General features: G+C 33.9%; 1 protein-coding gene across 3 annotated transcripts in view; it reads left to right on the top strand.

Annotated features, from left to right (window-relative positions):
* STRN (striatin) overlaps positions 1-16290 on the top strand; it is a 113823-nt gene that overhangs the window by 53322 nt on the left and 44211 nt on the right. For all 3 annotated transcript variants that reach the window (XM_045079252.1, XM_004765442.3, XM_004765443.3), the window contains exons 4-8: positions 916-994; positions 3714-3881; positions 5790-5925; positions 11702-11837; positions 15416-15526. In XM_045079252.1, the coding sequence (XP_044935187.1) occupies positions 916-994; positions 3714-3881; positions 5790-5925; positions 11702-11837; positions 15416-15526 (630 nt within the window). The remainder of the gene's footprint in view (positions 1-915; positions 995-3713; positions 3882-5789; positions 5926-11701; positions 11838-15415; positions 15527-16290) is intronic.

Raw genomic sequence — 16290 nt, 5'->3', positions numbered from 1 at the left:
GAAGAAGCAGGCTCCCCGCTGAGCAGAGAGCCCGATGCGGGACTCAATCCCAGGACCTTGAGATCATGACCTGAGCCAAAGGCAGAGGATTAACCCACTGAGCCACCCAGGCGCCCATGAATGTGTTTTTAACACAGCATCTGGAACATAGTAAATGCTTAACATCAAATATCATAAAATAAATTTTCTCAGTCTCTCTTACATCTCCAGTGAATAAAACTCTGTAAAAGATAACAGTTTCTTACAGTTTAATCGAGAGCTGATAGAAAGTGAGAATTTTTTGTATTTTTAAAGTTGAGTCAGAGTATAGTTTGGAAATTCTGTAGTCCAGATTTATCACAGAAGGCTCTTTTTATTTTACTATCTTCTTGAAAGCGTTCACTTTCTACTGAATGATGAATTTAAGCTTTATAAGACTTAGGTGGTTTTCATTGAAAGGATGTCTTCAAAAGAATATTTGAAGTTTTCATTTAATAACTAGTGAAGGAAATAGATTTGGATTGAAATTATTTTTTCCCTATCTACTCTTTACCAGACTGACTTTTCTGTCATCATTCCTGAATGCTTTGTTCTAGCTCTGATGTGGTGCTCCATAATACTTTCATTTGACTCTTACCGTGTGACTTGATTTGAATAGGTCTTTGTCCTGGACGAAAATTCTCAGGCTAGTAGAGATTGGGAAAATGTCTTTATTTTAGTTCTGCTAGTGCTCAGGGGAGTCTAGTAGCAATAACGAATTGATACTATTTTTGTTAAGGAAATTAGTTTAAAAATATATATTGTCCTAAAACATACCTTACAGTGTAGTTTTGCATATTCTTAATCTTATACATTTTTATTGGTCATATTTTATGAATTGAAATGCCCTCTAATGAATGAAACAAGGCACTTTTATTATGATTTAATGTTTTCCAGATGAAGGTAATGAAACAGAGGTACAGCCACAGCAAAACAGCCAGTTAATGTGGAAACAAGGTCGACAACTACTCAGACAGTAAGTATCCTGTGGTCAAACAGAAAAAAGTATGTTTTCATCAGGATATATATGTATTTTTTTTGCATTTTCAATTCAGTAATTTTATCTCTTCTTATTAGACTGCTGCTATGAAAAAGCTTAATTGAATTTTTGTTCCTTTTTCATAGTAAGCATTTATCCCCCTGCAGATTTTATTTTTCATTAAATATTAATAAGAATTACCAAAAATAAATTCTTTTATAATTTTAGCTTAGAGTATACCTTTAAGCTTCTAAATTTTAATATACACTTATATTTACATTTGAAAGCATTCTAGGGGCACCTTGGTGGCTCAGTCAGTTAAGTGTCTGCTTCCAGCTCAGATCATGATCCCAGGATTCTGGGATTGATGGAGCCCCTTGTTGTGTTCCCTCCTCAGCAGAGAGCCTGCTTCTCCCTCTACCTTCCCTTCTCCTGCTTCTGTATTCTCTCTCTCTCTCTCAAATAAATAAATAAAATTGTTACTTTTTGCATCTTTTATACCCAAATATACATTATGTCTTGATTTAAATCTAATCTATATTTAGATATATTTTGTGTTGCTTTTAAACTTCCTATTTTAAATAGATTGAAGAACTTTTTAAATTTCCTTAATTTGCACTAACATATACTTTCTCCTATAAAATGTGTATTTGAGACTATAAAGAGGGAACAGAGTTGGAATGAGGTTCAGATGTCAGATGGTAGGCTATTAGCCACTTAACCAGCTCACTGCCATTGCCTTGCATATCACATTTGAAATTGGTATTCTGATTTGTGGTTCATTAAAATGAAATTTACTTACATGTTTTTGAGTTTCCTGTGAGTAGTCTACACTAACGGTTTCCAGAGTGGATTTGTGCTAGCCATTCCTTTGGACTAATGGGAAAAGAATATTAAAATGTCTCCTTTTATGTATTTGGTATCTATTTAAAGTTAGAAAAAAATGAGAATTCACTAACATTTAATAAGTGGTTTTCATAGTGCCCTCACCTTGTTCTTAAATATGATGTATACATTTTTCTTTCATAAATGTGTTTTTAAAGCGCTCATTTTCTTTTTTATGGGGAGTAGTTATCGTAGTAAACTTTCTGAGAGATAATTTCAGAAACTTTAAAAGACTCATGATCTGCCCCTTTTAAATAAAGATGGGGACATCACATTACCTGATTTCAAGCTTTATTACAAAGCTGTGATCACCAAGACAGCATGGTACTGGCATAAAAACAGACACATAGACCAGTGGAACAGAGTAGAGAGCCCAGATATGGACCCTCAACTCTATGGTCAATTAATCTTCGACAAAACAGGAAAAATATACAGTGGAAAAAAGACAGTCTCTTCAATAAATGGTGCTGGGAAAACTGGACAGCTATATGTAGAAGAATGGATCTGCCCCCTTTAAGATGACATTTTATCAGTGAATAAGGAAGTAGCTACATAGTAAAGCCAACTTACCTATGGAAAGAACAGTCTTTGAAACAGTTACCTGTAGTGTGATTTTGTTGCCAGAGAAAGGTATGTATCAAATATTTAGAACAGAAAAACATAGCACCTTTCTATTGGTTTTTAAGAAGAGCTGATTAAATTCAAGAAAGTTAATCATTTATTATCCCACATTTTAATCAAAACCTTTCTGTAAATATCAGATGGTATTGAAAAATGAATATCTTGATTTGGTAAGTTATATTTACTTCATTTTGGCCTCATATCTTTGTGAAATATGTCTTTGAGCTATAATCTATTAATACCAGATCTTGAAATAAACTGACCTAAGACTGGTTGTATCTTGTCCACCTTTGTTTTCTGTTTAATTTCAGAGACTTGCTGCTTACTTACAGGTTCATGCCTAATATTTGTCTGTCACATTTGTTAATGACATTAGTAATGACATTTGCCTTTTTCATATTTCTTTTGGTCTTTTTTGGACATCTTTGTTGTTAATGGATATCAAGTGCCTTCTGTATGCCACCCACTGTACTAGGTGTGTTGTTTTTAGAGGGAAGAAAAGAGGTTCAGGAAAATTAAAGTCACATAGGAGGAAAGCGGCAGAAATGGGCTTTAGACCCAGATCTAGTTCTTAGTACAAACCTATTCTCTTTTTCTGTGCTGCTGCCTCTCTGTAACACACACCCCCACGTGCACACAGGCATCCCACATCCACAGTTGAATTGTGGGCTATTTTTATTTTAGAGTTGTCTCAGGATAAAAGCTTTCTTTCTGTAGAAATGACTCTTTGGAATATACTCTTCCTGTATGTCGTGGAGGAAACCAAATAAGCTAGAAATACCCTCCATAGATCACAAACACTTGATTCGATAACACTTTATATCAGAAATGTAAAACAAAACAAAGCAAAACAAAAACAAACTACTGGTTATAATAATTACTACTGTAAGAATCTGAGAGTGAGTTTGCCTCCTAGAAGAAAGAATGTGCTATTAGGTATATTAAGGAACAGCTTCTTCTTATGGTAAATGTAATGAATGGTGTATTGTATAGTTCTTTGATTTTTTTCAGTGACCTTAGAGGCTGGTACTGCAAGAGACAGCTCCATCTGCAGCTGGAAGATTATTTATTAGCAAGTCTTACTAGCATAATACTGTACTGTTAAGTCTTATGCAGGCAGTGAATTTAAAGAAATACTTTTATTTATATATTAAGTTACAGAATACTGATTCCAGTATGACTGAATTGTAAGGATCTTCTTCACACACAGGTATCTACAGGAGGTGGGTTACACAGATACCATTCTAGATGTGAAATCTAAACGAGTACGAGCTTTGTTGGGCTTTTCAAGTGATGTCACTGACAGGGAAGATGACAAAAATCAGGATTCAGTTATAAATGGCACAGAGGCCGAAGTTAAAGAGACGGCAATGATTGGGTAAGTATTCTGTCTAGAAAGCATTTTAGCTAAAATGTTAGTGCTTATTAAATATTTTTGGTTTATGGGAGATACTTGTGATACTTGGAATTTTAGATACTGCTGCAGAAATAAGTTGTTGTAAAGTTTAATTTTAAAAAAAAAGGTAATTTCATTTGGTAGAAGATAACCCATAGGGATTAGTTATTTATGATTATTTTAAGAATATTTTAAAAATATTTTTATTTGCTTGAAATTTATAGGTATAATGCAGATTTTAATATCTTGAAGCTCATCAGTCACTTACTATTAGAACTTCACAAAAGATCATCTTTTGGGGACTCAGTTTAGATCTTGTAAGAATGAAATTTCATTCCTGGTGACCTAGAAATCCTATAAATTCCTCAAATTTTCTAGAAGTAAATGTTTTCTTAGCCATTTGTTTATTTAATAATAATACAACTCATCTTTCTTTTGAAAACTACCTTTTTTTGGGAAAGCTATTTTAAGTGTATGTTTTTAATTGCTAGAATAAGTGTGAAAAATTTAGTAGCTGTTTGAAATATTTTGTTTTGCTTTTTGGATCATGTGTCACACAGTTACATATAATTCTGCTTAAAATGAACATGGATATTTAAATAAGGACATTCTTTATTGAAAAAAATTTTGGCAAATGAAAAGCCAAAGATTCTGTGAAAGTCTAAATATTGTTTTGCTTCATTTTATTGCATGTTTGGGCTATAAGAATGGTTTTAATTGAACTCTCTGTATTTTCTAGTGAGAACATAATTTCTGTTATTTGGAACATTAAAATTGTGGGATTTAGGTAAAGATTCAAAAATAGGACAGACTCCTATAAACATACTTCTATAAACAAGTGTTACTGGAGCCTTCTTAAGTATATTCATTAATATTTAAGATTACATTAACTTATTTATACAAATGTAAGATTAGTTTGTTTCTTTGTGTAGGCATAGACAATGTAGGCTTTATGCCTGGTTATAGTTTTACCTAAAGTATTATTGTAAGTCATAAAGATATTCAGAAAAGACCACTCGCGTTGTCTTGTATTTTGCCCTTGACCTGTCTTTGGAAACTGACAAGGCTATTATTCTGAATCTGTCTGATTTGTGTAGGGATAGGGAATAGGGTGGAACACCAAAAACAGCTCTCAGCAGATTTGAAATTTAAGATTTATCTGTTTTAGAAATTTTCTCTGTAGTTGTGGATAAATTTTCTTTAAAAATATGCCTTATCTAAAACATTTCCTGATGAACTGGAAAGAAATCATCCTGTTCTGACCATTAAGAAATTGTTTACTAAATTTATTTTGAGGGAACTAAATTAAAATCATATGTATTTGAAAAGTCAGTCATTTCAAAAGGTTAATGGTTTATTCATTAACAGGATCAAGTTCTGTAGTAATATTAATTTGACTGAGTTCTTTTTGGTAACTTTATGTGCATTTTTTTTCAACTCCTTAGTTCAGTAGAAATATAAGATTGTGTTGTAGAAAACTGACATATCTATTAGTTATTTTCTTAGTTCAGAAATTTATATATTAGAGGAAGAGTTGCAGAGAGGAAAAGAATAGGAAAAAAAAAAGAAGTAGAGGTAATAAGAAAAAATATTTTTAAAAAGAAAGACATTAAAGTTGACTTAAGTATATTGAGTCCAGAGGGGGAATTCTTTATATCGCATTAACCTAAATAGATAGGATTGCAAAGTACTTTTAAAAGAGTAACCACTTCCTATTGTGGCTTGCCAATTAAAATGCATGGAAATATAATGGATAAGAATCTGTGTAGTTCATAATATGATTTGAGGGATCATAGTTAAAATGTAAACAGAAGTTAGTGCAACATATGGATTGATTCTTATGCTGAGTTTAAGAAACTAACTGAGCAAGTGTACATGTTTTAAAACCAGAAAATCCGAGTTAACAGATTCTGCCTCTGTGCTGGATAATTTCAAATTCCTTGAAAGTGCAGCTGCAGATTTCAGTGATGAAGATGAAGATGATGACATTGATGGAAGAGAGAAAAGCATCATTGATACTTCAACGGTGAGTTGGATACATAGATATTAATATTTTTAGGGATCATTATGCTTACTTGAAAAATAAGTGAGAAGCAAGTGAGAAAAACTTTTTTAAAAAGCCATATGCTTCAGCCTAAACCCTGAACTTTTTTTCACGAATTTGGAGAAATTTAATCTATGAGTTTTTAGTGTTGAGTTCAAATTCAATAATATTTTTAGGATGGCAGTTTTCTCTTAAAAGGTCCTTACTCTCTGGGGCACCTCGCTGGCTGTCAGTAGAGAACATGGTTCTTGCTCTTGGTTGTGAGTTCAAACCCACATTGGGGAGAGATTACTTGCAAAACTTTAAACTATCTTTAAAGGTCCTCACTCTTTGACTTGTTAACTCATTAAACATTTTAGTTCAATAGGGTTGGTGAATATGGTAAGAATTTTTGTGTTACAACAATGCAGTGTTATTGGTGCTGTAAGACAATAGAACTGACAGACCCATATGGTACCTGATGGTGACTGGCATCACCTCTAATTGGTGCAGTTTGTCTCTCTTGTCTGGGTTGCTTTGGTAGACAAATGTTACAAATTTTTAGTAACTGTTCAATTAGATTTCTTCAAACTTGTTTAAAGTTACTCTGTAGTTTTGTTTAAATCTTTATAGGTTTATTGACTTTCCCATGGTAGTTTCTTGGAATAAGAGGTGTCTCTTGCTTCTTCTTCCTTTTCTTCCCTTTTCCATTCCATCACCTTCAGTTCCTCCTGGTTTTATTATTTTTTCCTTTTTTCTCTTTTTTTTCTCCCTCCTTTTTCCTCCTCTTCCTCTCTTCGCTTTCTTCTTCCTTCCCACTCCTCCTCTCTTTTTTAAGTAATAAATGAGAGCATGCTTTGTTTTGTCTAGGAACATGTTTACATTTCCTCTTTTGTGTTTATTTAAGAAGAGTAAGGAAGAAAGGAAGGTAGTGAAGCTGACTGGGCCTAGATGTGAAAGCTTTGGGTTTAAGCCCCAGTTCTGGCACTAATTTATCTGTGCTATTTTAGTTTGTGAAATGGGGATTATAAATACCCATCTTACCTTCAGAGGATTTTGTCAGCAATAAATGAGAAGCTATATATGAAAAGTGATATAAATGATTTCTGGGTATAACTTCTCTGTCCTTTCTGTCCTCTGCTTCCACCAGAGACTCAAATTATTACTTCCAGATTATTGTTTCCCTGAGCCACTCTGCAGTGGGTTTCTGCTGATACAGCCTTGCCATGGATATTATTTGAACTTCAAGTAGTCACCCCATTTTTTTTTTTTAATCCAAACAGGTAGTAATAGCATATGTTTTAATTTACTGTAGTAAAAGACAATGCCTAAATTTGTATGATACCTTTTCTCTGTCCTATTCATTTGGAAGTTTTGTACTGCTTTGTGATTTCTATGGCCCATTGCATTGAGATCTTATTTTCCCATCAAAATACTTTATTCATAGCTCAGTGGTAAATGCTAACTGATTATAATGCTTTAAATATTAAGTATGGTCTTAGAGATATTCCTAACCATAAACTGGTTTCTTTTTGAGTAATCAAATTCATAAAGATTCTGTCTTACAGTTAGTATGGATTATAGCAATTCTATGACGAAGCAGTGAAGGCATAGTTAATAGAAACATACTTAAACCTGTTTAAGCATTGACTCAAAAATCCTTACAGTTTTTCAGGAGAAAATATCTCTAAACATATAATTGGTTTCTTTGTAACAGCTTTGTTGATTTTTAGGATATATCACATTAATCTGCACAGCTGCAGGCTAATAGCTGCAGACCAAAAGGACTTCCACAGTTTAACTCTATATAGCAAAGAGTAAGCATGACTTAAAAGATTTATTGCAATGCTGTAGAAAGAAAGAATGGCTGAAAATCATCCTATTAAAATGTGTAGTAAAACAAACAGGTTTTTAAACTTATTTTATTTCTTTAATTAAAATAGTTTGGTTGATTCAACTAAGAAAATACAGAAACATGGGCTATTAGTAAATTTGTGTGTAGCCGCATATGCTCTCTTCTTGTTCTTTACCTTCTACTGGCGTTTGATTGTTCTTTGGGTTACATTCTGGATCATTTGCCTCCTCTTTATCTCCTCCTTCCTCATAATCAACCTCTTCATTTTATTTTTCTTTACCATCATTGTTTTGCATTCTCACCATAGTATCATTAGTTAAGTGTAATAATGATCTTGAAATTATACATGTGTATAAAAAATGATCAACTTTAAATTGTTTGAAGGATAACTTCACCAGCAAGATGTCGTCTCCAGAAAAGGAATGGGATTAGGAGTCATTAACTACTATGCTAGTCACAGTCCCATCCCCGTTTGTGTTATGTTTCTTCTAATGGTTTCAGAGTGGCCATCTATCCCTCTTTCTAATCTTCATGGCACCCTGTGCAACCTATAACTTCTTTGTGTTTGCTGTAATTCTTAAGTTGACTTCCAGACTCATTAGAGGTAGGAGTGGAGTGGAACTCGAGATATAAGGAAAAGTAATATGTACTTATTACAACAAACCCTACCCCTTCCCATTTACTAATCCTACTCTCCATTGGTAACCACACTTTTCTTCTGTGCCTAACCATTAAAAAACAGGGGTTTTAATTTATTTAAGTGGGAGACATGATAGACAGTGGCCTGCAACTTGCCATATCTTCATTCATGAGGCTATATGGAGGAGAGACCTAGAAACACATTTTTTCCAAAGGAGTGAGTTTTGTGACTTAATATCATAGTAATTAGAATGTGTAAAATGCATTTAGTTTTTCAATATAAGGTTCCAGCTACTTCTGTATTTTCTCTTCCCTTTTCACCAGGCATTGAGAACAAGAATTCTCTATCTTGGGATGCCTGGGTGGCTCAGTTGGTTAAGCCATTGCTTTTGGCTCAGGTTATGATACCAGGTCCTGGGATCGAGTCCCGCATCAGGCTACTTGCTCGGTGGGGAGCCTGCTTCTCTCACTGCCTCTGTCTGCCTCTGCCTGCTTGTGTGTACTCTCTCTCTCTCTCTCTGGCAAATAAATAAAATCTTAAAAAAAAAAAAAAAGTTCTCTGTCTTTAAGGTGTTGGTGACGGCTTCTCTAAGTCCTATCTGGTGTCCCATCAGGATTAGAGTAAGGGCGAAATCAAGCCTCTAAGGTAAAAGAAAGATGGATTAGACAGTGTGTTTGTGGAACAATGAAGGTCAGCATCTTCTATTGGTATAACTCTTCAGAGATACTTTTCTACCTTAGTTTGGCTGCTCAGGGAAGATTAGAAAAAATTATTAGCATTGGTTACAAAAGAATATACCTTCACCTGGGTTTTCTGTACACAGTATGCCAAACTAGTCTTGCTTTAATGTTTGTTTAATAGATTTGCTAGATGGGAGATTGGGATATGCTGTAAACATAAGGGGAAATACTCCCAAGTAGTTAAAGCAGTTATTCTAGCAGCATTAAAGAGTCCTCGATTTCTCCTATTCAGTTTTTACATATACCAGGACAGTGAAGGCAGATTAGGTTTCATCTGCTGTACCAGCTTTCTGCTGATAGTGGCTTCCTGGAGTGCTACACTGAGAAGGATTTTGTTTTTAATTTAAATTCAAGTTAGTTAATATATAATGTAGTATTGGTTTCAGGAGTAGAACTTAGTGATTCATCGCTTACATCTAACACCCAGTGCTCATCATAACAAGTGGCCTCCTTAATGCCCATCACCCATCTAGCCCATCCTCCCACCTGCCTCCCCTCCAGCATCCCTCCGTTTGTTCTCTATAGTTAAGAGTCTCTTATGGTTTGCCTCCCTCTCTGTTTTTATCTTATTGCATTTTTCCTTCCCTTTCCCTATCTCCATCTGTTTTGTTTCTTAAATTCTGCAAATGAATGAAATCATATGATACTTGTCTTTGACTGACTTATTTCACTTAGCATTATATTCTCTACTCCATCCATGTTACAAATGGCAAGATTTCATTTTTTTTTTTTTTAAAGATTTTATTTATTTGACAGAGAGAGATCACAAGTAGACGGAGAAGCAGGCAGAGAGAGAGAGGGAGGAAGCAGGCTCCCTGCTGAGCAGAGAGCCCGATGTGGGGCTCGATCCCAGGACCCTGAGATCATGTCCTGAGCCGAAGGCAGCGGCTTAACCCACTGAGCCACCCAGGCGCCCCAAGATTTCATTTTTTGATGACTGAGTAATATTCCTGTGTGTGTGTGTGTGTGTGTATCACATCTTCTTTATCCATTCATTTGTCAATGGACCTTTGGGCTATTACCATAAAGTGGCTGCTGTTCATAGTTCTGCTCTAAATATTGGGGTATATGTGCTCCTTTGAATCAGCATTTTTGTATTCTTTGGATAAATACCTGGTAGTGCAATTTTTGGGTTGTAGGGTGGTTCTATTTTTAGCTTTTTGAGGAACTTCCATACTGTTTCACTAGAAAGATTTCTGAGGCTGTATCTGATCTCAGATGAAAAGTACTGTGATTGGTAAGTGATACCAGGAATGAGTGTGAGAACAGGGTTATACAAATCAGGTATTTGTTATCTCTTAGAGTCTGTTTTTAGACTCTGTATTCTGTCCTATTGATCAGCCTGTTGAAACCTTATAATTTTAATCCACTCACAATAGCCCAGTAATAAAGTTTGATTAGATCTTGCTATTTCCATTTTGCACGAAGTGAAGAAGCTGAGACCCGGAGAAGCTGCGGTAGTGAGCCCATTTTATCAAAAGAAGCTGCAAACCATTCATCCTAAATTCTTTGGGTTTCTGGTGGTAGAGGTGACTAAAAAGATAATTGATGAAGAGTTTTGATATATAGATCTCAAAGATTATCTCTGCACACATTAAGCCTAAATTTCAATCCTCCAACTGAATTTGTAATTCCAGGAGTAAACAACCCTTATCAGATTTGCTAATAAGTCTAAGTCAAGTCCCACTTGGAAAGATCAGTATTTTAGAAAAAAATTGAATATATAGTGAGTTACTAGAGAAAAATGATGCAAAGTTGGAACAGTAGAAATACTGTGGGAAACTTTTTTTCCTCCTCTAACACCATACTTTCTAACACTTGAGGCATGCATTTCTGAATTTTTAGTTTTATGATAAAGCAGCAACAGGGTTTAAGAGGACTGATTTCAATTTTGAAAGAAATTCTACTGTGGGTAAGTCTTACCAAATAGCATCATATACCCCAGAGAATTCTTCCACAGAAGGAATCAGTGTGCAAACTTTATTGCTGTCTTTAAGAAATCACCACAGCCACTGAAGCTTCAGCATCCACGGGATTTTTTTACGGGAATTATGTGGTAGAGTTAACATTTATCATGGTCATGTTCTGTGAAACTAATGTATTTTATGAATTGTTTCTCTTTTTGGTTAGATGAGAATGTCTGCCCATGGCATAGACTGCATCCAGGAAATGGGGAATATGGTTGTGGTTCTCTTAGTACAGTAGTATATCAAGGACATATTTTGTCTATTTATAATTTAAATATCTAGCTTATATTCCAGTGTTTTCAACATATAATTCCATTAGCTTATTTAAAACAAGCCACCATTGAACCAAGTTTAAATTTTTACTTTAAAATGTGTAATGTATATCTTTTTAAATTGATACCTGTTTTACATCGAATTGGTTAAGTATTATAGCTATTTAACATAACAAAGATATGCTTTCTGAAGAAACCAATAATTGGGTTTTCTTATTCATTGATAAAGGGATACTGTTTTCCTTTATTTAAATTAATTTCATAATATATCCTAAAATTTTAATTTAGAATGTTTTTTTCATTAGATTGTTAGGAAAAAAGCATTGCCTGATAGCAGTGAAGATCGAGATACAAAAGAAGCTCTAAAGGAGTTTGACTTCTTGGTTACATCAGAGGAAGGAGACAATGAGTCTAGAAGTGCGGGTGATGGAACAGAATGGGGTAAGGAAGCATACTGGATCCATCCAGAGGTATTAAGTAAATGAAAGAAACTAATGTTTTACTTGGAGGGCAGCATCTTGAAGAGCACTGTAAATTTCTTATAATGTTGAAATTTTGAACATCCTATGAACTTTTTACTCTTGTCATCTTATATTCAGGGTGGATATCTGTGTGTACATATTTAAAGAATGTTGTACAACTAGTTACCTCATTTTTTAAAAAATATAGGCAATATACTATTAAAATAATTTGAATCCATATGCAGAATGTTCTGTGTCTCCTGCCCAGATATTAGAACTTGCAAATCTAGATTTTGTGGAAATTGAGTTTGAGAATGTAATAGAAGAGTTTTTAGAGATTCATCTCTGGCATCTTCTGTGCAAAAAGAAGTATAAATTTAAAAGCTGTAGTTACTCAGTCTAGGCAGACTTCACCAGTTTGTGCAAAGCATAGAATTTTTTGGTGCAAATTATTCTAAACAAATTTTAGTATTTGAAATGTCTCATGAGGTAAAACAGGTTATTTGGGGGAAGACTTCTAAGGCATAGATTATTCTTTGGGTTTGGAAATGAAATGTTGCTTTCAGTAAGGTGGGATTGTGATGAATTCTTCAAAAGCGATGAGTTCTATTGGGTGTGGGTACATGTAGCATGAGTAAGGAAAACAGAGAGATAGTTATTGAGAATGAGACAAATTTTCTGTTGAGGTTGAAAAATTCTGGGAGACACTCAGTTGCAGTTTTATGTACTTGAAAGACAAATAGGGTTAGAGAATCAGTGTCTATCCTAGTTTTAAATTGGGGACTTCCCTTGAGTCTTTACCTTCAAGAACTCTTATGATGCCACTTCTTTTCCTTTTTTGTTACAAATATCTGAAGGTAATGATTATATGGGTTAATTAGTCATTGAAATATATAATGGCTATAAAATGACTAATTTTTTTTTGCAATGGAGCAGTTTGGAAACCAAGGGGAAATTGAAGTAAAGTCTCTTTTCTCTGTTGTTACTACTGAGTTTATATATCAGTTTATTCAGATATTTTAGGCACGAGTTCTACCAGTATAGCTAGATCCACTGTCTACACAGAAGTCTTTCTCTGAGGAGTCATACATCTGCATAAATAATAGTTGGCTTTTTCATTGCCAGTCTTATTGCAAGAGTTTTGTGATTCATTTCTCTCCAAAGACAGCTGCATTATTTCTTGTGTCACATCCTTTTCTTTATAGTGTGAGTCTTGGCCCAGAGCATTATATGATACTTGTGTGTACGTTTTAATTAATCTAACCTCCTATGAAGTTACTAGTGAAAACATGAGTGAATTGTCTCCATCTTTGAGCAGTCTTACTCTTTAGTAGTGTACTGGGTATTTCTGAGTATGAGTGAATGGGATCTTTCAGTTGATTAGAGTTTAGCCTTGTGTGTTTTTATCCAGAAAATTATTGAGAAAATTTTATTCAGAAAATTTCACTCTTAAGCAATTAAAAGAACTAGATCGCAAATCCTATTTAGTTGAATGGACATTTAAAACGTTTTAAGTGCTTTATTTATTTCTCCTCTCCCCCCATAAAAATGGAGTGAATATACCTAGGTTTAGAATCTTTTTAGTTTCTGGCAAGTAAATAGGTTTACCACACATCTTCCATGAACTTCCATTACTGTTGTGACTCTAGTGAAGATTACAATAGGGTTAACTTTTAATTTAGAAAATTGAAGACACTGTAGGATCCAAAAGCTACCTGGTTTAATTTATTATTAAGACCTGATTGATGAAATATTAACATTTTTAATTGTTAGATTTTTCTGGGAAAGTAGAGACCATTTTTATTATTGATAGATTATAGTTAGAGCTATAAAAATGTTGAGCTTCTAAATTTATTGTGTTTAATCTTTTCAGAGGCCCAGTTAAGTTTTTTGAACTGTAGATTGAAGTTTAACTTATTAAAAATAATTTCCTATTTGTTCTGATTCATTTTGGTTTATTCCAGTCATTTAACAAATATTGATCAAGTGCTTTCTATGTGCCAAGTCATTTGGTGAAGATCCATATGGATCCACAGGACCCCTTGGTCCATATAGTTTACTAAGAGAATAAACATAAATGATAGAGCATGTCAGAAGGTGATAAATGCTATGAAAAATAGAAAAAGTAGAACAGAGTAAGGGGGGTGGAGAGTGCTGGGTTTGGGGTAAAGTGGAGGAGACAAATTACAATTTAAAATTGTAGTGGGGTAGGTCCCATTAAAGGGGGTAATATTTGGACAAAAGACTCAAAATTGTTTGGTGGGTTAGCAGTATGGTATCTAGAGAAGGAATATTCAGGAAAAAGAAAGCCACAGCAAATGCCTCCAAACAGCGGCAGCCTTGATATGCTTGAGGAATTGAAGGACACCAGAATGGCTAGAGCAGAGTGATTCTAGGGGGAATATGGTAAGAAATGACCAAATCATGCAGGGCCCTTAGGCCACTGGTGAGATGGAGAACCACGGGAGGAATTTGAGCAGAATTTGCCATGATCTGACTTTGAATTAAAGCATCATTCTGGCTTATTAAGAAGAGACTGCATAGAGCACCCATTGTTGATAATAGTCTTGGTGTGAGGGGAGAGAGGGCAATTATTGGAGTAATTCTAGCAAGAGACAGAGTGATTAGAGGAGTAGAATATGTGCTAAATAGTCAGATTCTGGCTGTGTTTTGAAGGTAGGAAAAACAGTATTTTCTGAAATACCTGATGTGAAGTATGAAAGAAAAGGGAGATTTTGGTCTGAGCAAATGGAAGGATGATGACACACTGGATTTGGAAGATTGGGAATTTGATTTTACAGGTTTAGTTTGAGACAATGTGTTAAACTTTCTAATGGAAATTTAGAGTAAGCAGTTGGATATATGAGTCTTGAGTTCAAGCGAGATTTCTGAGCTAAAACATATTGTTATATAGTATATAATTAATTTTATACTGATATAAAATATATAACACATTCTTTAAATTTTCTTCTCCTATAATAGTGAAAATTAATGATTGAATTAACTAAGTGCTGTTTCCTGTTTAAGAATTTGTAAACTAACAAATCATTTAAATTGCTTTAAATTTTGAATGAAGGTTGATTGCTAAGTTTACAAAGTGCTATATATATAAGGCTGTAAAAAAAAATCATTAGTTGATGAACACATGCCAAAAATATAAAATTTTTAAAATGAAAATATGAAAACTATTTTGTGTAATCTCTTAGTAATAATCTCTCATTACATAAATTAATAAGAAATGTTTTTTTTATGAGTTAGTCCTACTTGTAAAATGAGGGCTTCTTCTAGAGTTTTTGGGCATAATTCACTAAAAGTCACTCAAATCTTCTATGTGTTTTTTTTTTTTTCTATGTCTCTTTCAAGAGAAATTTCTTATTACCTAGGAAATTGAATTGTCATTTCTTAGATACTATATTTTGTATAGAATAAGCAATGACTTTTTAATATTAGTGATACAGTGAAGAAAATGGTTGTTACATCATTCAGTGACAGAACAGTGAATTGACCTACAGTATATCTTATTTAAAAAGGCTGTTTCATTTGTTTCACTCTATTTAGAAAAGGAAGACCAGTGTCTCATGCCTGAAGCCTGGAATGTGGACCAGGGAGTAATTACCAAACTCAAGGAACAATACAAAAAGGAGAGAAAGGGGAAAAAGGGGGTGAAGAGTAAGTGGAAAACATTGTATCTGTAAATCATAAATCTCGCCTCTTTTACATCCCCCAATTTTTTTTTCAATGTTTTCCTAAAACCACTTACTCTTTTTCTTTTCTGCTCCTGATCTCTTTCCTTTTCACCTGCTCTCAGGGGTTGAAATTAAATGGTTAACTATTTGAGTATGACCTTAAAAAAATAAAAACAATCATGTGTATGATTATGGAATCATACTATATCCCAGTAATACATCTAGAGCCTCATGAGAGTGTGGGACTATATATTCAAAACATAGTGATAATTTCATTTTTAAAGTATATATGCTTAATTACCACAATGATTTTTCACTGTTGGCAATTTTAAATCTTAGCTAGTATGACCCTCTGGCAATCCACCCAAATTATTGCATATTATTTTTGGACTTGGAGACAGAAAGTTAATTTCTACCCCTGAATATTCTATGTGTTCATAACTTACAGTTCATTTGCTCTCACCACTATATGCTATACAGGGTACAGAATCAAATACACAACTTTTAAAAGTATTTATTTAAGAATTTTGGCCAATTTCATTTATAGTAGTATTACCAATTAGCTTTTTTCTTTTTATTAAGATGTCTACCATATCAAAAAATGAAATTGCTAGCCCTGTGACTCATTCACACACACACACACACACACACACACACACATATAAAACACTCATTATACAGATTATTAAGTTTAACAGTAGAACTAATTAAGCATGTAAGGTGGAAATACAAAGTCTTTCAAGCATC

This window comes from Mustela putorius, unplaced genomic scaffold, assembly GCF_011764305.1.
Source record: "Mustela putorius furo isolate JIRA1106 unplaced genomic scaffold, ASM1176430v1.1 tig00000281_pilon_pilon_pilon, whole genome shotgun sequence".
Taxonomy (NCBI): Eukaryota; Metazoa; Chordata; class Mammalia; order Carnivora; family Mustelidae; genus Mustela; species Mustela putorius.
Note: the sequence above shows the minus strand (reverse complement) of the source record. Positions and strands in the feature narration are given on the sequence as shown.